The 23,564-nt window shown below is 36.9% G+C and overlaps 1 protein-coding gene across 1 annotated transcript in view; it reads left to right on the top strand.

The window, feature by feature from the left end:
• Window positions 1-406: 406 nt before the first annotated feature.
• CENPF (centromere protein F) overlaps window positions 407-23,564 on the top strand; it is a gene marked incomplete at both ends in the record, with an annotated part of 36,430 nt that continues 13,272 nt past the window's right edge. The window contains 11 exon segments of the mRNA XM_084283406.1: window positions 407-568; window positions 1,948-2,144; window positions 3,903-4,018; window positions 5,552-5,643; window positions 8,390-8,660; window positions 10,080-10,282; window positions 12,312-12,437; window positions 13,871-13,999; window positions 15,550-15,672; window positions 18,964-19,099; window positions 20,244-23,008. Coding sequence (XP_084139532.1) covers window positions 407-568; window positions 1,948-2,144; window positions 3,903-4,018; window positions 5,552-5,643; window positions 8,390-8,660; window positions 10,080-10,282; window positions 12,312-12,437; window positions 13,871-13,999; window positions 15,550-15,672; window positions 18,964-19,099; window positions 20,244-23,008 — 4,320 coding nt within the window.

Raw genomic sequence — 23,564 nt, forward strand, 5'->3', positions numbered from 1 at the left:
GGGGGGGGCTGAGATAACCGCCGCCGGGTCGGTGCTGGGCGAGAGGCGAGCGTAATGCGGTGTGAACATCGGGATAAGGTGCTGATAAACGGCTGCTGAAGGGTGTCAGTCGCATGCATCTGTGAGAACAGAAACCCTGCTTTTGTCAGGGGGGTTGATTAAGGTGGATTTCCTCCATCTCATCTTATTTTGACACTTCTGTCTCATTAGGACCTAATAGTAAAAGTCCCTTCTTGGTGGCCTACAACTCGAGGTTGTACAATACTAAATTCTAACTACTGCTCATCATAAAGAGGCAATTTATTTAAATAAGAGGCTTATTTGATGTCTGTCAAGGTCTAATTGTACTTCCTTTTGCTTCAGGTATAGCTACCATCCATTTGTGTAAAAGAAGAACCCAGTCAGTATGAGCTGGGTTGTGGAGGAGTGGAAGGAAGGCCTGTCCCCCCGAGTCCTTCAGAAGATTCAGGAGCTGGAAAGTCAAGTAGACAAGCTTAAAAAGGAGCGTCAGCAAAGACAGTTCCAGTTAGAGTCTCTGGAGGTAGCTTTGGAAAAACAGAAACAGAAGGTAATGGAAATACTACAGTTGCTTCCCTACAATGCCATTCTGCAAGCCAAACACGATTATAAAGCTTTATAATCTCTGTTGTTAGAAAGTGATTTTGGTTTGTTTCTTTCCACTGACTGAAAAGGTAATGTAGAAATATAAGCTGCTTATCTTCATCATTATTTCATAGCTGTTCATCATAGTCTCCTCTTCTTTAAGTTCTCATCGAATCTTAAGGTCATTACTGCCTTTTATCAGTGTTTGGCATGGCTGTTGATGTCCAGGTGTTTGTTTACTTAGAGACCTTCTTCCAGGCTTTGCTTTGTGACTAAGAAAAACATTTCTTTATTGTTGTGCTTGTTAAAAATCTTGACAATAACTAGACCTATCCTCTATCATCCTCTATCACAGAGCCGCACGATTGATGGCCTCTTACTGTTTCTCCTTGCCAGTGTGCACCTAATTTGTCTTATCTGTTGCTTTAGATTGTGTGCATCTCATTTCTGTTTTTAGAGATTATTTTATGATATTTTTGACAAATTTTGTCTCATCTGGCTCTACACTTGCCCTCCTTGTCAGGGTACTTTTGTGCCTCAGTCAGGAGTAATCCATTTGACTGAGTTCTGCTTTGTAACATTTGAACAGGGTTTAGAGGCAATTGACGAAGGTTGCCTTTTACTCCTGTTAGCTGTTACAGTTTTCTAGCAAAACTCAAGCCTAGTAGTTTACCTTGACTTTTTTCCTGTGACTTTCCAGGTTCTTGTCTCATCTTGTCTCAACTGCTGTGTTCCCCAAACAAAAAGAAGGGTTGTATTCAAATAGGTGTGTTTTAAAACTCTTAGCTAGTATTAGTTGCTGATTCTAATACTTAATACTTATCAGCTGAAAGCAAAGCTGAATGGAATTCTGGAGTTGTTAATTCCCACTGGTTAGTGCTGAGCAGCAGGTGGCTGTAGTTTGCCTCAGAAGCTGGAGGGAAGGCAGAGCAAGTCTCTGTTGTGTGTCTCTATTTCTAATTTAAAAGCTGTGACCCTTGGTAATTGTGCATCTTCTGTGTAGTGAGTCAAGGTATTCTGATTGCTAACTCTGATAGATGTGAAGAAGTGAGACAATCACAGAGGAGTGATTCAGCTTAGACTAGTACTTAAGGTCTAATGAATTCTTGATGAGATTGTGTCTAGTCAGTAAATAGGAGTTGTTTGGGTGTTAATGTGATGAATTCTAAGAAGCGTTTTTTGTTTATACCCAAGAATATTTGAACAGTGTGTATATCTGAGGCTTTCAGTGCTGTCAGGGGTTTTGAAAGATTGTGAAGAAAATAACAGCATATAAACTGTAACTATTACTTTAAGTTGAGCAAAGACTTGAGACAACTTTGAAATGGTCCATATTCCTAATAGGTTGAAAATGAAAAAAATGAAGCTGCAACTCAGAAGAGAGAGAACCAGAGCTTGATGGAATTGTGCGAAAGTCTTGACAAGGCAAAGCAGAAAATTTCACATGATCTTAAAGTAAAAGAATCTCAAATCAACATTCAATCAGGGCAGCTGAATGACAGCAAGAAAGAAATTGAAAGACTAGAACAGGAACTGAAAAGGTGAGGACTTGCTTTGTCTCTAATATAAAAACAGTTGTTTTCTCATGTTTTGTTGATTTCTCATTTGTGTGTTTTCACACATGCATGCACAGGCATCTACACAAGTCTCTGTGTCACTTCACTTCAAGCAATAAGCACCTATGGTTCCTGTTTAATTTGGGGGGATTTTGTCATACCATGTGATAAGAATCTGCTCATTCTAGGATAACAACAACACAAGTTGTTAGCATAACTGAGTTACTTTGCAAAAGTAATCTGCAGAGGGCTTGGAGCTGCAAGATAATTGCACAGATAACTCGATCTTTTAAGATCAAGTCTACCAATAAAATATGAAAGCTGGAAGAAGGGGTGAACGCTTCCTGGAGTAGAAGCAGTTACCAAAAACCATGGTGCTGTGACTGAATCACTGCATCTGGTTGCATTGGTAAAGAAGTGATTCCTGTTCCCTGGGTACAGAGATGGACGTTTGGTGGAGCACCCTCTGGGTGCAGAAAGAACCTTTCCCTAACCCCCAGCCTGACCCTCCCCTGTCCCAGCTCCATGCTGTTCCCTCGGGTCCTGTTGCTGTCCCCAGAGAGCGGAGCTCAGCGCCTGCCCCTCCGCTCCCCTCATGAGGGAGCTGCAGGCCGCCATGAGGCCTCCCCTCAGCCTGCTCTGCTCTGGGCTGAGCAAACGCAGGGACCTCAGCTGCTCCTCATACGTCTTCCCCTCTAGGCCCTCTAGTTTGATATACTTACGCATCACTACTATATTGTGCTGCCCAAAACTGCATGCAGTACTCAACGTGAGGCTGCATCAGAGTAGAGCAGGACAATCCCTTCCCTTGACCATCTGGTAGTGCTGTGCTTGGTGCACCCCAGGACACCGTTGGACTTGGCTCATTCAACTTAATGTCCCAATAAAGTAACTAAAGAGGGAGCTGCATTGCATTTCCTGTTTTTTCTCTTTATACTTTTTTGTCATCATTTTACAGTTAGGGAAAACTAAGGAAGCTTGAGATATTGACTGTTGTGAGAAGATTCTAGATTTTAACAATTTATGACACGCAGAAACATCTTTGTGCAAGGAATTGCTGAGATCCATCAAGGAAGAATCCAGTGTGATTCAGCAGGGTTGTTAGAAACACACTGAAATATAGAGTAAACCTACTGTAAAAGGCTGGCTGTGAGAGGTTACAGGCTGGGGATTTCACATTTTTCCATTTCCAAAACCACACAGAAAGCTTAGTTTACTGAATTCTCTGCTGTCCTTTGTAGTTCTTTGCATAGCTATCCACTACAATGGATTACGTGTAGCTTGACCCCCACTATCAGTTTTGATCTTGTATTTGGGTCTGCTTTATCCTAGTTGATCACTTACCACTTCATAGCACCTGACACCCCCCTGGGAGAAGAATCCTTGGTGTTGTGCTATAAAATGGAGGGGAGAACGGAGCAGGAAGTTGTGGAGCCACTAATGTGATGGGCTGCAGCCTGGAACCATTGCCTGATTCATCTGGGCTCACTGGGCAGGACCAAAGCTGCTGTTCCATTGGCTGCAGTTCCTGTGTGTAACTTCCCAACTAGTGATGTGGTTTTCATGGATGAGCTTGTAATTGTTCATATTCACAAAAATCAGTTGGAAATCAATTCTAATTCCAAATGGATTTTCAAACTAAGCACTGGAAATCGTATTTACTTGTGTATTTTGGGCTCTTAAAAATAGATAATTGACCTTCTGGTTTCCGTTAGTAATTTCTCCTGTTTCTTTCCTAAACAGATACAAATGTGAGCTTGAGAGAAGTCAGCAAGCATTGATTACAGGAGACTCATCATTCAGTGGTACTCCACAGAAAAATGTAACTGCTCCTTTAACACCAGTTCAAAGTCATAATGGTAAATGAATTTTTCTTCATCTAGCACAGATAGCCAATTGTCAGTTCCCTTGAAAGGTGGGAGAGGTGTTTTGAATATTACACTTAGGTACCGAATTGCCTAATCTGTACTGTGTAACTTATTATGAGAGTGCCTAGTTTGTAACACTGTAAATTCCAAGTTTAAAAAATAGTAGTGCAGATTGAACTGTTACTGCAAATATTACATCTTTTCAGCACTACATTGATGGGCATGGAATAACAATAGGAATATTTATCAACAGACTGCAGCAATCTTTTTGAATGCTTGTTTCTAGTGTCAGCTCTTCCCTTCACATAGTGAAGAGCAAATTTCTTCTTTCATGTGCTGCAGGTACTTTAACTAAAGTTCAATCAACAGTCATTTGTTTTCTTTAGGAGATTATTTTTGATTTAGGATATTATTGTGCATAATAATCTGCACAATTAAAACAAAACCTCTGTATCCACTTCAAAGCATCACTTCTATCTTCAAATTAGTGACATCAAATAGATTTAAAATATTTGAATGAACTGGAAAAACGAGAGGAAGGTTCTATAACAGGAGAACAGTTACGTAGCCAAACACCTCAGTGCTGTATACACTGAAGAACTGCGATGGGTTCAATACTGAGAATGCTTTATTTGCTGTGAACAAATGTTCTGTGTGTTTGGCGTCTCGGTCTTACTCCAATTGGAAATCTGAGATATTTTCATGTATTCTTGTTTCTTTTAATTCCCTTATACATATCCAAAAAGGGGTGCAGGACTGGTGATGTCAGGTATTCCAGATTCACACAGAAGTGTGACCTTCCTGAAGTAAGGATTAGGTTAGAGTAACCTTAAAATGGTGTTGTTGCAGAAGTTTGTTTTCATTGAAAGCTGGTATGTTATTTGGGATGTTACAAAGTATTCTAGTTCTAGATTCTTTTTAAATGTAGAATTATTTACAAATTCAAGAAAAGGAAAGCAAGACTTGCTTTAGACTAATATATTCCTTCTAAAATTTCAGCAAAAGAATCCTGTCCGATACCTATTACATTTGAAAGTTGCTAAAGGGAAAGATCCGGCCTCTGTTTCTTAATAATGTTAATGCTACTGGGCTGGTAGTGTAAAAATTATATATATACATATAGATATTGTGTATTTATATATATATATATACGTACGTGCATGTATCATTAAATATATATGTGTTTTTGAAAGAAATATAGATACATGTTCATTATTATATGCATTATATACATTTTTCTATAGATGTTACATGTTGTCAAAAAAAAAAAAGCACAGAAATAAACTCTGGCATTGGATCCTTACTTTTAACAGTTGTGTTTTCATTCTAATGTCAAGTTCCATGTATGCCACAGGTGTACTTTTGAGGCCCTAAATTACTAAGCATATTTATGTAATTATTTCTTCATGATCTTATGCTTCTGACAGCTGTTCATTTTCATCACTCCTGTGATAGTATATAGGTAATCTTTTCTAGCCTTTTCCTAAGTTGTATTACGAAAAAGTATTCATCATGTCTTTGTAGATGCTAAGTTTGAAGAATTAGAAGAAAAATACAAGAAGGAAGTAGAAGAAAGAAAAAAGCTAGAATTAGAACTGAGAACCATCCAGGTTAACGTAAGTATCTTTTGAAAATAATGTGTTAGTGCCAAGAAAGTTAGTACTGCTTAAACTTGGAAAATGAAGTCGAAACTAAGTGACATATATTCTGTATCACTTCAAGAGTAATTTATATATGTATTAAAAAGATTAATCAGTGTGTCCTGCCATTCAAAGTAATCTATAGCCAGCATAATTGAATAGCAAAGGAAAGAAGGATATTAAAAATGAGAACACATCTTTCAAAACCCAGAAGTCTTGGGCAGTCAAGGACAAGTGAAAGCAAAGCAGTGCCAGTTTTGACAATTTAAATATAATAAAATAGTAAAATAGCTTTGAAAAGATTACAAGAAATAATTCACCCAGCAAGCAAAAATCAGTAATTTTTTTTAAATGTGTAAGTAGTAGCCAGTATCTTAGAGGATCTCAGAGGCCAATAGGTGATGAAGTTGTAAAGGCTCTCATTGACAACAAGAAGACCAAATCTTTTTGACTTGGTATTTACTCTTTAAAGGCTAAGATAGCTATATATATATATCAAAGCCTTTCTTTATGGTGGTTGAATATGTGGCATAGACTCAAATTGAAAAGCCAGAAAAAGTCTTAAATGAAATTGATCAAATGAATGGTACTAAAAAAACCCCACCAGATACAGGCAATATTTACCAATGAATTAATACAGCACTTCAAAGTGGGACTGCTGAATCACTTTGATGTGCAACTGATTTCAGTTTCCTCTTGGCTCTAACAGGTGGCAAGGGTGATACATGTTCTTAGAAAGGCTTGCAGTACCAGTTCCTGGGAATGTAGTTTCCGAAGACCAACTTTTGTCATGGACAAATTGTTAGAAACTTAAATAAAACAGACTAAAAGTATTGATGCATGTGTATATATAATACATGGAGAAAAGACCAACTAACTGTTTATTATTTGTAAAGGTAAATCATGCCTCACATATTTTCAGAGGTGTGTGGTTCAATTTTTTGTTAGAGTAAATCAGAGAACAAATGTGATTAATTCAATGTAATGTTGCTGGATATCTAAAAGGCTCTGAAAAAAAATAAACTGCTTTGATAAGGTGGAGTTCCTCTTGTGAATTCTGGTAAAGATTGAGGGCTAGGAATAAATAGTCAGTTTCTGCAGCTGGGGAATGATCAGCAGTGGAGCCTGAAAAGGATGACTGCAGAGAACAGTGCTATTCAGCATATTTGGTAACTATCTGAAAAAGTGTTGAACAATATGGCTGAAGTCCACATGACTTTATTATAATACATTGCAATAGCTAAGATATCAAGTTCAGTTCAGCATCAGAGATGTGAAGTAATGCACCTGGAAAACACAATCTGAACGCTGCATATCTGATGCACTCCGGCTCCAAATTTGGTGAAAATATTCTAGGAAGTAATTCTGTAATTATTGTGGCTAGATCTCTGGAAACTTCAATATTATGTTCAACAATGGCAAAAAAGAATTATTTTATTTGAAGTAACTAATGGGGAAGTATTTTTTTGCCTGTGTTCCTTGCATGCTCCACAATTCTGGTCATCTAATCTGAAAACAGGTATAGTAGAATGGGATGGTTCAGAGATAAATGAGGATCAAGAGAGGAAACAGAAAATGGTCATTTTTCTATTTTCATAAGGCACAATAACAGTACCAGCTCTGCAGGATTTGAACAAAAACTATTAAATGTTATACAGTGTTAAATGACAGAACTCTTTGTCACAGAGTACCGTTAAAAAAAAAAAAAAAAAAAAAAAAAAAAAAAAAAAAAACAGACAGATCCAAAAGAGAAAATACAGGTGAAACTTTTCAGTAAAAATTAATTCCTTTAATTTCCAAGTTTCAAACATTTGTCTCAGGAACTCAGGAAATTTAAATAGCACATCAGGGGAATGATTACCTTGTTTATTGTTAGGTTTTTATGTTTCCTGTCCATTTAAAAAATAAAATAAAATAAAATTATAAGATTGGAGACAGTATCCTGAACTATAATAAGTTTCTGGTCCTAGCACAGCTATTTCTACATGAGAGCATATTCTCTGGTTGAAGTCAGACTGGGCATTACCTGGTTTAGGGCATTAGTTTAAAAAAATAGTAAATAGGAGGCATTTGAAAACCCATTTTAAAAATACAGTTGGGGGCATTGTCTGAGTTTTTTCATTTAAAACATTTACAGGAAGGAAAAAAATTAGATTTGGACTGTCACTAATTTTTCTATGCAAAGAGGTTACAAGCTGGTACCTAGAATTTTCTGTTAGTGTGATTTTGGCTATTCTGTGCATAAAAGGTTCAATAACTGGGTATATTCTGAATTTACCTGTGTTTGTTCGGAATAAATATGGGGCAGATATCAGATGTGTTAGTCTGGACTTCTATATTTCTTGCAGCTTACTTGTGTCAGAAATTTCCTGTTAGAATGCAGGCATTGATTTTGGAAAATGTAGGAGGTAAATGGTGTTTCTCTCTTGAAAAACACAAAAATCTGGAGATGTTAAACATAAACACATAAAACTCAGTTTTTCAGGGATCCTGGTCTGTGCTGATAAGTACCTGCTATGCTTTTATACTTGAATTAATGTTATTTTATTTATGTAGTATAAAAAGCAGTGATATCAATCAGTAATTTGCAATGGTGTATGATGTGCGTTACCATAACAATTTGAAATGACCATGACCTATTATCTAGTTATTAATAAATGAGTTTTGTTTTATGTCAGCTGTAGAACTGTGTAAGGATAGATCTTTTTTTTTTTGGTCACAGAAAATAAATCAGCCGTATCCTCAGCAAAGCTCTTTGAGTCATAGGGAGATTGCTTGGCATCAGGCTTCCTCATCTGTGTTTTCATGGCAACCAGAAAAGACACCATCTAGAAATCAAGAAACCCCTGCAAAGAGAAGTTCTACAACATCCTATTTTCCATGGGAAAAGGAAACAAATTCTAGTATAATATCAGAGAAGAAGGAGTTTGACAACAGCTTTGCTGAGAATTATAACTCTTCACTCATCACCCCGCTCAGAGCACAAAACCAAGGTATCTGGTATATTTCTTTAAAAGCCAGAGGCAACCTCCTGTATGGCTTCAGGAGAGCTGCTGAGCGGATAGAAGAGAGGCACTGCAATTAGTGCTTTAGTGAGGAAAAGAGCAAGATACCTGTTGTTGCCTTTGGCAGCTAGCTCAGCTGGCTACTGGTGTGTGTATTCACAATGACCAGCCAGTACGTGGAGATTATCCACAAGCTGTGGTAGCTTTTACATAATGGGTGTGGGATTTAGGAGGGGAGTTTGTATTTTATGGCGTGGGCAGGGGATATCACACCAAAATTGAAGGAGAACAACCTTTTCTAATAATTCCATTGCTTATGGAACAGTTCTCTTAAAACAAAGTTAAAACTTTTCAGGATTTCATTCCATCTCAGTGTATTAAAAATTCTCTTGTATTCAAATTCAATTATATTTTTCCTTAATTTTGTATGACTATTGAGATTTATGGCTGAGCAATATCTGTTTAAAAATTCATTGATTGAAAGTGCTTAATGCATAACTGAGTTCATCCATAAAGGATGTTACAGGAAGCCTGGGATAGAATAAGATACTAAAAATACAATGAAAAAGCAAAATATGATGTTATTTTCTGCATGTTGGCAGAAATACATTTTCTCTGATATCTGATAATTGGAAGCGAACAAGGATTTGTTTAGTTATGGATTTGGTGGCCATTTACTTAAACCTGCTATTTGGACCAGGTTTTCCACTAACTGCTTTTTGCAGGATTTTTTTTATTTTATTGGTTTCTGTATTTTCCAAATGTTTATTCAAATGTCTACATGTAAAACTTCAGTCTGGGCAATGTTTTTTAGTTTGGAAGCCATATGAATTCAGTATCAGGAGAACAGGTTTTTGTGTATTAATAAATAAAATTTAGCAATTAATATTAATCCTTGATAACAGTCCTGTAGCCGGCTAATGCTTTTTACCATAAAATTGCATTGTGATTTTGGAAGGCAGACTCCTGCTGTTGTATAGTATAATAAGGTCACTTGGTTTTTACTTTTTATATATGTAGCTTTAAGGGCAAGAAAAGCATTAAAATGTGCAATAGCTCAAAAATCTCTTTGAAGCAAAGGCTTACAGTTGCCCCAAATAAATGTTTGCAGTGTATAGCTTTCCTTTAAAAATAAATAAAACAAAGATAAAAATCTGTTGGGTACATTTTTCTGTATTTTTTAAAAACAACAAAGGAAAAAAAAATAACAGCAGAATAACAAATTGTCTTTGCTTTTGCAACATTTGTGCCTGACTTTGCATTTTGCTTGTGCTCTCATACGTTGCAAAACGAAATTGGTTGATTTAGTCAACTATCTTATTGTCTTGATAGTTATAGTCATTAAGATGACAGTAGTAGAAAAGAGTTGAACTTTTATCTTTTATCTTAACTGTTTTTAAAATTCAGAGCTAAATTCCAGTGTTAAAGACCTAGAAAAACAACTGCAAGCTCTAGAAAAAGAGAAGAAATCCCATATGAATAAACATCAAGAGGCTGAACTCAAGCTGGACAGAATGAAGTTGGAATTAACACAGAAGGATAAAGTCATAACTAAAACTAGAGATAAAATAACTCAAATGACAATGCAACTCAATCAAGCAACGACACAGGTGAGATGTTGCATCACATTTTCTGAACATCCTTACAATCCATTACCAGTATTAACGTGTGTCAGTTTTCAGTCATTTTAGTAAGAACCAAGTTACTTTGCTAAGTCTCTTGGACATTTGATGAGATTTCAGTTTTGAGAAGACTGTTAGTTTGTGTATTACCTGTAAAAATGTAAGTATTCATAAGCAGTTGCCATTTTCTGGAAGGTTCTTACTCCACCTGAAGAAATATTTTTCATCCATTAGGTATAGCCCTCAGGCAAGATTGACTGGATTTTTGAAAAATAATTTTAGATTAAGTTCTGTAGAGCAACAGTGACATCTGGTGGCAAGTTGTGACACTGAACAGACTGTCGTGTAACTGAGAACTGAAATCAAGTCTTTTTTAAAAAAAAAAAAAAAAAAGTGAAAAATCAGAAGTTGTTGCCTAAAATACAGTATGTTGTGGTGAGATAATCTGGATTTTAAATGACTTGTATAAACTAAAATCTGGGTTAAAATGCCATGCAAGATGATGTTGAGAATGTATGTAGTTTTAAAATAAGATTCCATGATCTAATCCTAAGCAGTTTGCATGTGTAGGCACACTAAGTAAAGAAAAAGATAGTACAATTTGTTCAGTTTGTTTAATTGACGATTTAGAGTGTATTTAAATATATAATACATAAAAATGAATCCACTTTGATTTTTGCTGTTGATCATGCCAAGAAGAGAACACTACTGTTTAAAATCATTGAGTTAAAACTGCAGATAACCAGTTAGAAGTTCCCTTTTACTGATCAGCTGAGTGACAGCATCTTCCTTAACTCCTCTTTCACATCATTTGACAGATATGAAAATAGTACCCTGAAGTAATCAGTGACTAGTATACACATGATTATTTGAATTTTCACATTTCCATCTATTTTTTTTCTTTTCCTACTATTTTGACTTGCCTACAGAATAGGAGAAAAATATTTGTGTCTTCTCCAGATATAATGATTATTATCCATTTTTCTCAGCAAGTTTCTACCTGCTACCTCAGTATATTGGAAAGCTGTGCTGTTTCCCACAGCTCCTGTATTGGTCTGTAAAAAATAAACCTTTGTGTGTTGAGGGTTAACCCATATGTCTTTTGAGAGAGAGAGAGCGTGTAACATTTGGCTTTGGGAGTAGGACTGGCTGGCCCCGCTTGAGTTGAGGCACAGCCTGTCCTTAAGGTACCGTGCAGCATCTCCTTAGCTCAGAGGCATCCTTTGGTCCTGACAGCTGAAAGTTATTCCGTTCTGTTACATTTTCCTTCTCGCACTGAAACTGGATCTCTGCCCACCATTCGTGCGTTGTACGAATGACGCTGAGGTTCTGGATTTTAGTTTCCAGCCTCATATCCCAAATTTAATTTCTGGCATGTCTCTTGCATGGTTGTCACTACCACCATTCCCTGACTGCAGCACTTCCCCTGTGTTAGACGTTCTCACATATTATGAAGTTGGCAGGGTTCTGACTGGCAGGCAAGTTTCCATGGGATCTTACAGGGGCTCACGGTCCCTGCGGTCTTCTTAATAACCCAGCATCCCTGTACTGCTACCTGCATCTTGTTTTCTTATGGCGTAAAGGCACTGTTATTTCAGTAAGTCATTCACCAGCTTTTGTTGCTGGGGAATAAAACCAGTCCTGTTCACACTTTCCCATTATTTCTTACCCTCTGGGGGGAAAAAAAAAAAAAAAAAAGGTGTTTAGCCTTAACAGGCTGTTTTTGGAATAAAACCAGATTTTACTTTTCAGGGAGTTGGGTGACATTGTACCACCCTCTTAGATAACATAATATTAACATAGTAAGCTAAATGAGACAGCAAGCTGACATATTCTTCATGTGGAGGTTAAACCAGAAAATACACTGATTTTTTCGTAATTAAAGTCTGAATTGTGGAAAAGACCCACTTGTTGTTCAGGTAGACTAAGATAATTGCCTTTTTTTTTCTGTCCAGCTTATGAACGTAAAACATCTCTTGCATTTTTAACGTTTGGGATTGATAACTAATTATTGTAGGTCCAAATGATGGAGCAAAAGATGAAAAGATTGTCTGAAGAACTGAATTGTCAAAGACAAAATGCTGAGAGTACTCGTCAGTCTTTAGAACAGAAAATAAAGGCTAAGGAGAAAGAATACCAAGAGGTAAGGCGGAACTTTTTATAAAACAATACTGATACGTGAGTGCAAAAAGTGGTTTCATAAAATCTGGCAGTAGATGCTAACCAAGGATCTCAGAGAGATACAGGGCCTGGTCTAGAAGTGATAAATAAGAGTTAATCTTTGAATAATTATTGCATGAGAAAGAGTGTCATAAGATTCAAACAGAGCAGTAATTGTATTCATCCAAAGCTGGGTTTGAAGAAGCATTATGTTGTTGATTCTCCCTACAAATCCAATCCATGTTGGCTGGTGCATGCACCGACCGGAATCCTTCATGGGGGTGGCGGTGCTGAGAGCAGAGAAGCAGCACAGCACCCTGCTTCACGGGTGCTTTGGTGCTACAGCCTGCTTCAGCAGCTGCTTGCTTGGATGCCAGGCAGTCTAGGTGCCATGCACAGGAACTGCTCCTGTGAAGAAGACTATTTTTGTTAAAAAGGCCTTCACAAGGCTACTATGTAAATCCACACACTGTCATTCTAGGTTGTTCAACAAGGCCAGCTGATGTGAGGAACACTTTCTCTGTAGTGTTTGTCATCTGTAAGCTGTTAAAAGCTATTATGAAGTTTGTTTAATGTTCCTTTATTTGTATGAACTGGATGCTATGCATGGCAGCCAAATCCCACGTGAAGGTTTTGTTTTATGCATTTGGGCATCCAAATATGTGTCCTATCTTGGGAATATCTCATCTGTGCGTTTTTCTCAGGGGAGACTTTTCTATTCTGTGAAACCTAAGCCCTGTCCTGGTCCTAATGAATTCTGCCCTGTGAAGCCTTGTTTGTGTGTCCCTTGTCCCATTTCTGTTTCTAAAAGTCAGGTGAGATTCAGGTATGCATTCCATTAACTTCTAGGCAATGGCCTGGGACTTCTCAGGCTTTATTCAGAGATGGTAACGTAGACTGGTTTCAGAGTCTAAACAGTTTCCAATGTTCTCTCTCAATTTTTGTTTGAATGTTTCCATCTGAGCTTCAAATTTCCATAATTGTTGGGTTGCTGTGGGACATAAAGGCCCCATTTCAGTGAAAAAAAATGAACCCTACTGTATGGTATGCATATAATAGCAAAGAAGAGATGAATTTGTCTACTTGTACTTTAATGTAATTTTTATTTGAAACACATCCTGAAGATAACAAATTTTAATACTGATACTTCTACTAGTTTTAGATTTTTTTCCCTTTTCATGATATGAACATTGCTGTAATGGAGTTTTTAAGCAGATGACACAAATGGTGTTACAGCCATTCTTGCCCATGAGAAAGAAGTGTGCATCAAAGTTGTTTTCAAGTTTTTGTTTATTGTGTTTCAGAGCAGGCAGTATCAGCTAATGAAAATCATTCTGTTGTTGGTTCAGTAACCGAAATAAAAACTTGTTTTAATTTGTGTATTTATTTCTTTGATATTGTACCACTGTTTTCTAGGAGCTAGCTTGTCAGCAACGTTCCTTAGAAAAGCTGGATCAGCAGAGCAACCATGTAAGAAACAAACTGAACCAGGAGCTACAGCAAGCCAAAAATGACTTCAACTCCCTGCAGGCAGAATTTGACAAAGTAGGCTTTTTACGCTAATATCTTCTATTAAGCTTAGGATTTACTGATCTTGACAGCACTGCCTTAAGTTAATTCTACATAAAAAAAAAAAAAATAAATAATAATTAATATTGAAGCTTATATTGATGTTTTGTGCAGTTTGTATTAGCTGTTTTGTATTTACCATTTCTCACTGAAGTACTATGTATTTAAATGTGAATTGCAGGGTTTAGAATGTTTGGGGCTAGTCTACTTTCCACAGGGAACAGTGCAACTGAAATAAAGCTGCTGTGTGAGGGGGGACTAGTTGGGGCTGATCACAAGAGACAGCTTGTACAAAAAACCTGCAGAGGTGCAGTCTGATTGTAGAGCTAAACTGATCAACAAGTAGTTGCCTTTTGGAACCACAGCCCCACTTTATGCTCCCTATTCATGCATTCCTGTTACTTCATTTGTAGCAGCATCCTCACTCATCTGAACACACAGAGAGATGAAACAAGGACTAAAAGAACAAATAAAAATTATATATAAATAATATATAAATAATAAGAGTTTCCCATTAGTTTAACTCTGTGGACTTCCTCTCCACAAAATCCAGATGAATCGGGGCTTGTATGAGGAGGAACCTGACTACAAGGGAGGTCTCTCCCACTGACCATTAGATTCCACTAGTTGTGATGGGACCACAGTTTTAAGGAAGTTGGAAAGCAGCAGCAGCCTAAAGAGAGACTAAAAAAGATACATATGTATGGGTCAAAAAACTCTTGCGAGCAGCTATAAAGCAGCAGAGCTAACTGAATTATTAAAAAGGGCCATGAGTCTTTGAAAGCCATGCTGAGAAGGGCCATTAGCAGGGAGGCTGAGCGAAAACAGTATTTCTGAAAGCGACAACAGCTTTCTTACAAGCTTGTTTTATTTTAGAAATGTAGTTCTGTGAAAACATTGTCAAGTGTTTTCAAGGGAGGTTTCTTTATGCACATTTTATTTTACGTGTACTTACTGAATAAATTGATTTTGTATAGAAAAAGAAGTGCTTTTAGTTCTTTCTCCAGGAAAGCTAATTTATTATCTAATGATCTAAGAGTAGATTTTATATTATTGTTTGTTTTCCTGTTTTGGCTTGATAATGCCATTTCCTTCTATTTAAATCTGGAGCATTACAGGACTGTTTCAAAGAGCTACGACATATTCAGTTTCTTCAAAATACTGTGTCCATGGAGTGAGAAGAATGGTTGTGATTCTTCCTTTCTGATTCACATAGCTTACCAACAAGGCTATTATGCTGCCAATCTCATTTTAAGCCTAGAGTTATCATTGCAGTGATGTAGCTGCAAGTTGGATGTATTAACCCACCTCAGACAGTCTATATGTATTTTAGAGACGTTATCTTTCTGATCAGAGGGAAAGGAACTGAAATGCAATAAGAAGCTGTTTTCTAAACCACTCTAAAGCAACCTTAGGTTTGTGCTGGGGTAATTTTTGTAATAGAGTGTTAGTTTAAGCATAGGAGGTTTAAAAAAAAATGTTATGCCTGTAAACACAATGTGAATTTTCAATGCTCGCTCTTGCAGATAATGGCAGCAAAGCAACGCTTGGAACGTGATAGCAGTGATCTCACTCAGAAGCTGTGCAGAGCAGAGCAGGCTCTATTAGCAGCCCAGGCTAAGGAAAGTGACTTGACAAGAAGCTTTGAGGTAAATAATGCAGAGGAGTAATGGGTACAATTAATAATATAAATTAACAAGCTGTAAACGCTCGGACTGTCTAGTAGTTACCCACATAGCATATTTCCACATAAGCCATCTTAAAATGTTTTTATGAACTATCTTATTAATACTTTAGTCATGACACAAAACAAGGTCTTCACTAACTTCATGTAGACTAATGGAATTTGCATATTTGGCTGAAGGATTGGGATTACAATACTGTAGCATTACTGCTGAGCTTCTAGTTCATGTTGGACTTCTGTTACCAAACGTAGCTTTTTGTTTTAAGAGATTCTTGCTTTTAGTCGTGAAATAAAAATGAATAAATATTTGTCTGATTTTTAGAAGTAAATTCCAGAATCATTGACAGTTTCTTTGGTGCATGCTGCCAAACTCAAAGATTTTCTGCAGATTTACTATATCCTCTTTTGAAAAAATTGCATTATTCTAAGAAGAAATACAGTTCAACACATACACAGTGCTCCTAATGCTTCCCTCAAAATAAAGTTTAATTCAGAGAAGTTTTTGGCTGTGGACATACTACCTCATTCACTTGTGCAAAAATCTTTTCAACTTTAGCATCTCCTTGGTCTTCTGTTACATTATTTTGCTTTGGTACAATCAGAGTGGAAACACTAGAAACACTTACAGTTGTGCTACTAGGAGACCTCTTAGTGAATTTCTTTTATTTTCTACTTCTAATTCTCCAAAAAAAGGGAAGAGAGCTTGATAGCTATGTAATCCTTGTCACTGATTTGTTTCATTTAAACACTCTTATCTTCCTTGTTGCCTGTTATCATGAGCGGGTATAAAATAATCTGGCTTAATTTCTGCCAAAAAAATTACTCGGCAAAATTTTATGAAAAAAATTAAAGTAACACCAGGGTTTTTTGACCAGATCAGTACAAGCCTTGATAAAGCTTTAGTATACTGTGAAAGTTTAGGTGCATTCCTGCTGGTGGATTACAATATCTGGAAGCATTGCCAGGTATTGGAATGTGACTATTTAAAGTGTTAATTGTTAGAACAGTATTTCACAAGGCTTTGGCCCAGCTGACTAGCACTCTTTTGTACAATTCCCAGGCACAGTTTGGGAGTTCACACGAGCCTGGCACTGTTCCCAGCAAGCAGTTTGGTTACAGCCACCTGTTTTGGAAGATAGAAGATTTTAGTGGTACAGATACAGGCTGTTCCGTGCCACTTGGCCTCAATGCTGGATTGTGGTCCTTGGCACATATTTATTTAGCAAATAAATGTAGCCAGTGCCTTCTAGTGGTAATGCTAATCAAGAATGTGCTTGTTCTTCCAACATATCTCAGAGGAAAACATCTAGAAAGCTTCTACTCATTCTCAGTGTGATCTTTCATATTTTTAATTAAAAAAAAAAAGGGCTTTGTATATCAAATATTGTGGGCTCATACCCTTTCTTATTTTGAAATTATAGACTGAGGTTAGATTTGGTACAGGTGGTTTTAGGGTTGGATTTTTTTTTTTAAATTCTTTTGTCAGAGAGCGCCTTAATTTGTGGAGATAGCATTTTTCCTGCAAATTCTTGGAAAAGCTTCTTTTTATCTACCAATCTTGTATCCACCTTACTGGTCTGTAACTATAATATTTTTTTCTTCATGTGTATTTGTGTTGGCCAGACAACTGAACAGCTGGTGACAGTGATGTTTCAGAACACGAGCAATATATTTATGAAGAAGCTGAGTCTGGGGGAGAAAGTAGCACTTGAAGAGATCAGTAACTGTTTTTCTCTGTCTTGACTCACACAAGACAATGTGGTGTAGTTAGCAGAATTTAAGGCCTGGCTGTTATCCTTACTCTCATAAATAAGTATAAAGCAGAAAAAGTCATCAGGGGAAAGTCAACGAAGCCTTTAAGACTTCAAAACAATTTGAAGTTCCTCCTGAAATCAGTACCACCAGTATGTAGGTTCTGGACTTTGGTTTAATTTTTGCTTTTTCAAGGCATAGTTGCAGAATGGATAAATTGGGTAAAACAACATACAAGTAGAAGCATTAACTGGATTGAAACCAAATTGATTCTATTGCTTATAGCTTTGGAAAGAGCAAACGGCTCATTGTTACCAGATACTTTGTTAAAGCATGGCTTCCTGGGTCTTACTGAATGCTGTTTATTGAAAACGTTTGCACTGAATCAAAATAATTGGACCATTCAGCCTTTTTAATTTCTTAAACTTGTTTGTTCTTCTGTCCATAGATCACCCTAAATGTTCTAATGAACAGGGTTGTTCAGTCATGGACTCGTATTGCATGTACATGCGGTGCTTTGAAAGCAGGAAGTTTGAGTACTACTTTGAAAAATTATTGTTGAGATTGCCAGAAAACTTTGTTCCTTGAAACTTTTATGTGACTTTTTTATTATAAATTCTGTGTAGGGAAGGCTGTGAGTAGAAGGGAAGGTAACTGCTAGTGACAGTGACAATTTTAATCATGTTCTGAGGGTGATTTATTTATGTTGTTTCAAAAACAAGCCTGCCATGCCAGCAAGCTTTTAATTTTTTTCATCCAGACCTTTCTGTTTCTTGAGCTTGGCTTTTGTGAATTGCTGTCCATCTGCTAGTAGTAAACGGATGAATAATTGACGGCCTGTTTCCAATCGGGCCATGCCAGAGCCATGCCATCTGTTGTCCAGCAGCACAGGAGTTTAGAGAAAAAAAATTAGTTTCCCTACAAGAACTTTTGTTTTGCTTCCTAGATGCAATATAGTTATGTAGTTGGCTTTTTGCTTTTTTAAAACTCAATTTATTTGGAAGAAAATGCTCTTAATGGCAAAATAACCCTCTGGAAGTATAAGCATTTCTAAATAAAATTTGAACAGTGTTGCCACGATAATATTTTTTAGTAGAAAGAGGACTTTGCATGAGATAAGTGAAATTTGATCTATAATTTTCTTGTTAAATTTGATGCCATTTCAGGAGTTTGTTTCCTTTGTTGCTTTAGGAAAGCACCCTAACTTAATCACCTCTTATTTTGTAGGATATGTTCTGTCCTGCCTCTTTGGGGTAGGTCATCTGGAGCTGTTTGTTGTATGCAAACAAAGGGTGTCCTGACTGTGTCAACCGGCAGCATCCCTCAGATGCTGTCAACGACTTAAGTTTATGCTCAGCTAATGTTCTCGAACAGGGCTTAGGAATCAATGTCCATCTGCCCAGAGAGGACCTAGTGGAATATCTGTCTTCTGATTGAAATGAACTGAATTCTTTGATCTTGGCAAACCTTACAAAATCTGGTCCTTCTTTATTTTTTGTTTTAGGAAGTGAAGCAGGAAAAAAACCTTCTGGACTTGCAATTTGAGAAAAAATTGCAAGAGATCCAACAGCTTGAAGAGGAACTAGAAACAGTCAAGCAATCTTTAAAGCAGAGCCGGAATTTTGCAGAAGAGATGAAAAGTGAGTTATGTATTCACATTTGCAGGACTCCTGATGGATGCTCAATAATGCATGTTTGCTGCAATCCTCTAAACTTGATTGTGAATTAAGCAAAAGGGTTTCCTCTGTGAGATATGATTATGATGGTATTTTTAACCAACATTAAGTTTGTCTGAAATGGAAATGAATTTTTATCTAAACATATGCAATTCCAGAAGATACACAATTTTGAAATTAACTGAAGTATACTGAACTTACCAACAAACAAAATTTCAGAGAATGCGTTTAAACCAGGAAACTTCTGTTTTATAATTCTTGTTTATTTGAATTAAAAAAAAAAAAAGGGGGGGGGGGGAAGGAAAACGTTATGGAGCTACTAATTGTTGATTCTTCTTTGCAGTGCTTGTTTCTAATCGAGAACACAATTTTTCAGGAATTAAATTGAAATATAAAATATTCTTTGTAGTTCTGCTGGATTTGACTAATAAAAGGGGATAGATTCCCACTTGCTTCTGTGTGGAAATCAAACTTAATGTGAGCTTTTAGAACGAAGATTTTGAATTTGATTTTGTTTTCCTGAAAATTAATGCCCACACTTTTCATTGCCTTTCAACTGTTGATTTGTTTTTGATTGGGTAGACAATTAGCAGTCCTTACGAGCCATCTGGAGGAACGTATTATCTCTTTCTTTTTTGCTACTTGTACATGCTGCTTCTTATTCTGTTCTTATTAAAGCAGAGGAACAATTATGACAATTTTGAAAAATGGCTGTGTAGAATTAAGCATCTTTTTTGGCAGAAAAGGAACACAAGAATGATCCATGGAAAGGTCATATTGTTACAGGTCCTGTAAAAAGAAAAAAAAAATGTGAAAATGACACAGAAATAACAGGTAGCTAGTCACCTGAGAAAACGTGTACTTACCAGAGTGGAGTGCAGACTTGTATTAGGCTGCAGAACAGAACGTTAACAATGTCTAGGAGTACACAGTGTCTGATAGCCTGAAATGGCATAACTAATCCTTTATCCTGTGAGATAACTTACGAGTAATACTTTGCACTGAAATGATCATTGAAAAGAGTAAAAATAGTAATTTCTCATTAAACATTATCAGTAGGATGGCCAATGTTGTCTGACAATGATGTGATGGTGTTTTCTGTTTACAGATAAGAATGCTTTTCAGGAAGCAGAGCTGAAGTTACTGGAAGAGAAATGTATAAAGCAAGAAAGCTCATCTTCTGTAGAGCAACTGAAACTAGCTTTAGCTGACATGGAAAAGCAGCGAGATTCTACCCAGGACCTGATCGAGGAAAAAGAAAATCATATTAAAGAACTGAACTGTAAAATAAATAAAATGGAGGAGGAATCAGAAGCTTTGCAGAGTCTCCTTGCATTCAAACAGAGAGAATATGAAGAATTAAAAAAAGAGACTAATACTTTTTCTCAACGGAATAATGAAAATGACAACTTACTGCAAATCAAGGGTGAAATAGGAGAAAGTAACATAGAACAGGTGCATGAAAGCTTTGTGACAGAAACTAAAGAGCACGTTAGTAATTTGCAAGCAGATATTTCAGCATGTCAGACATTTGTTGGACAAACTTCAGCTATTCTTGAAGAAAAGGACATGCAACTGCAAACTCTGAATGAAAGACTAAAAAACCAAGAAGCAGAGCTTCAGGATTTAAAGATCAGTAATAAAATGCTTGAGGATTCAGTAAGACAGCTGAAGCTCATGTCTGAGACATGGGATTCAGAAAAGAAGGGCATGTCTTCAATGATCTGTTCATATAAAAAAGAAATTGAGGAAATTACTCAAGAAAATGCAACCATTAGGGATTTAAGCAGAGCTTTAGAGCAAAACCAAGTAACTTTACAGGAAGCAAATAAAAATATTTCTAATAGTTTAAAGGAAAAAGAAGAAATCATTTCTGAAATGTCCAGGAAACATAAGGAGGAAAAACAATGTATTGAAGCAAGAACTGAAGAAATCACAAGAGAGCTGAAAATTTTGCAAGAAAAGTATAAAGTGGTAGAAGAAGAAAATGTAGGCATAATGGGTATTCTGAGAGAGCAGACCGTTGAGTTTGAGGAAAAGAAAGCAAAATTAGAACAAAAAGAGAAACTAGTACTTAGTGAGAATAAAGATATCTTACATAAACTAATAGCCTCAGAAGAGATAAAAAAGGATTTGATTCAAGAACTTCAACAACTACAATCAGAATTTTCTGACATCCAACATGTGCCCTCTCATGAGCCTGACTGTTTAAGACAGGAAATAATAAATGTTGAGGCAAGACTAAATGCAATGCAAGAACAACAGGACATTGTATTTCAAGGCAAGGAGCAATTGGTGAAGGAAATCGAGACAAAACATGAACTTCTGGTATGTGACTTTAGTTGCAAAAGGAGACTCTGTTCAGAACATTTGAGGAAATGCATGGAAGAAAAAGATGCTGAGCTGAATAAACACCAATTTAAGCTTCAGCTTCTTCAAATGGATTTTGAGGACAGAGAACTCTCCCTAGAGAACTGCAGGTTAGAAGTGATACGACTGAAGACTGCTTTAAGGGAAATGGAAACAGAACTTGAGGAAAGTGTGAGAGAGAAAGAGAGACTGCAGCAAGAACTGTTGTCTGTTAAAAAATTGGAAGCTTCATATTCTCAGCTTACGGTATTAGGTGAAGATTGCCACTCATTGGAGTATAGTGATGATGATGTTTCTCAGAACTGTGGAAAACGAGAAATGGATGAAAGTTATTCACCAGTCTTGTTGTCATCCTCTTTGCAGGTAACAATAAGCAAACTGAGTGAGCTGGAAAAAATATATGAGAAGTTGCAGAATGAGAACATTGCATTAACCTCTGGATTTGAAGACTTAAAAACTGATGGTATCGCAGATATTAATAAGGTGGCAGAGGAAGAAGAGAACATAATGAATAGTGCAGATACAAATTTAAGAGCTGAGAAAACTACTTTTCTCAATGAAGTTATGGATCCAAGTGATAACAGCGATTTGAGAATGCATTGTGATAATAAGGAAATGTCCTTCAAAGAATGCAGTGCTGGACCTAGTTCTGACTATGAAGACTTAAAATTGTCCAGCAAAGAAATTAAAACTCACTTTGCTGAAGTGAAAGAGAAAATTTTCTCTTTCCAGAATGAGCATATAAAGCTATATGAACATCATTGTGGTATGATCTCAAAGATATCTGAGCTACAGTCTTGCATTGAAATACTAAAGGCAGAAAATGCTGCATTGTCAACAAGTCTGAGCAGTGCTCATACAGATTATCTGTCAGGGCCACTATCTTCTAGCCAAAATGGCACACAATCTAAATTAGATGAAACGAAATCCACAATTTCTTTCTCAGGTCTCTGTTTCTCAGAAGTAAGTGAGGTTGATAATTCTTTTAACAGTGGTATGTGCAAATGGACAGAGGAAATTAATCAGCTGAAAAGTTCTGCAAAAATAAATTCAGAAGGTGCAGCAAATGTTCTGGTTGAAAATTGTCATAATGATACCACGCTGGACTCTGTTAAAGAGACTGGGAGCATTACTCCTAGCACATCTAACCTTGAGGGTAGAATTGAAGAACTTGAAATGCTTTGTCAGACATATGAGAAGGCCCTCAAAGTGCTTGAAGACCAATTTCACATTCAAGAGAATATGAAAAATGAGGAAATACAAGAGCTGAAAAACATTATACTTTCAGAGAGAAAAGAAATAGATCATCTTAAACAACAAAATCTGTCAGACAGGGAAGAGTGGCAGCAGAAACTGAGTAACCTGACTACAGAAATGGAGTGCAAACTGGCAGAAGAAAGAAAACAAACTGAGAATCTGTCTTCGGACTTTGAAGCAGCGCGACTCCAGCTACAAGTCCTTGATTTAAGTTCTCATTCACAGCTGTGCACTGATACAGAAAATGTAAGTAATTGCTCTTGTGCAAAACAGTTTCACGTAAACCTCTTGGTTTATGGCAAAGCCAAATGAGGATTTTACTGATTTGAAAATAAATATGTTTAAAGTAGTACCCACAGCCATTTGGTACCGTTTAAAGAAAGTAGACCAATAATCTGTACCGTGAATTCTGGCCTATGCATCCCAGGGATAATGAGAAATAAAGTCAATGGGTTTAGTCCACTAGAGTTGTGAGAGTAGCACAGCGTGTGCCACTTTGTTTTTCCATCAAGTGCTGTCTTAGCTGGTGCACGTGTGCTGTATGCACCTGTACTGCGTTTGCAAGCTTTAGATCTTCTCTGATTTAATACAGCCTGCTGAAGATGCCTGCACTTCCCACGCCCCTTCATGGGACCATAAAGAGCAAGCTAGGACTGCTTCCATGCCCCTAATTCCTTTTAACGTTCTCAACAGCAGGACAGAGCTAGTTGGTAGCAGAACAGCTAATTCTCAGTTCTGCGTAAATTCTTCAAAAATACCTTAGAGGATGAACATTTTGGAAGTCAGTGCTGTCCTATCTTTC

This window comes from Netta rufina (genome assembly GCF_964035555.1).
Source record: "Netta rufina genome assembly, chromosome: 3".
Lineage (NCBI taxonomy): Eukaryota > Metazoa > Chordata > Aves > Anseriformes > Anatidae > Netta > Netta rufina.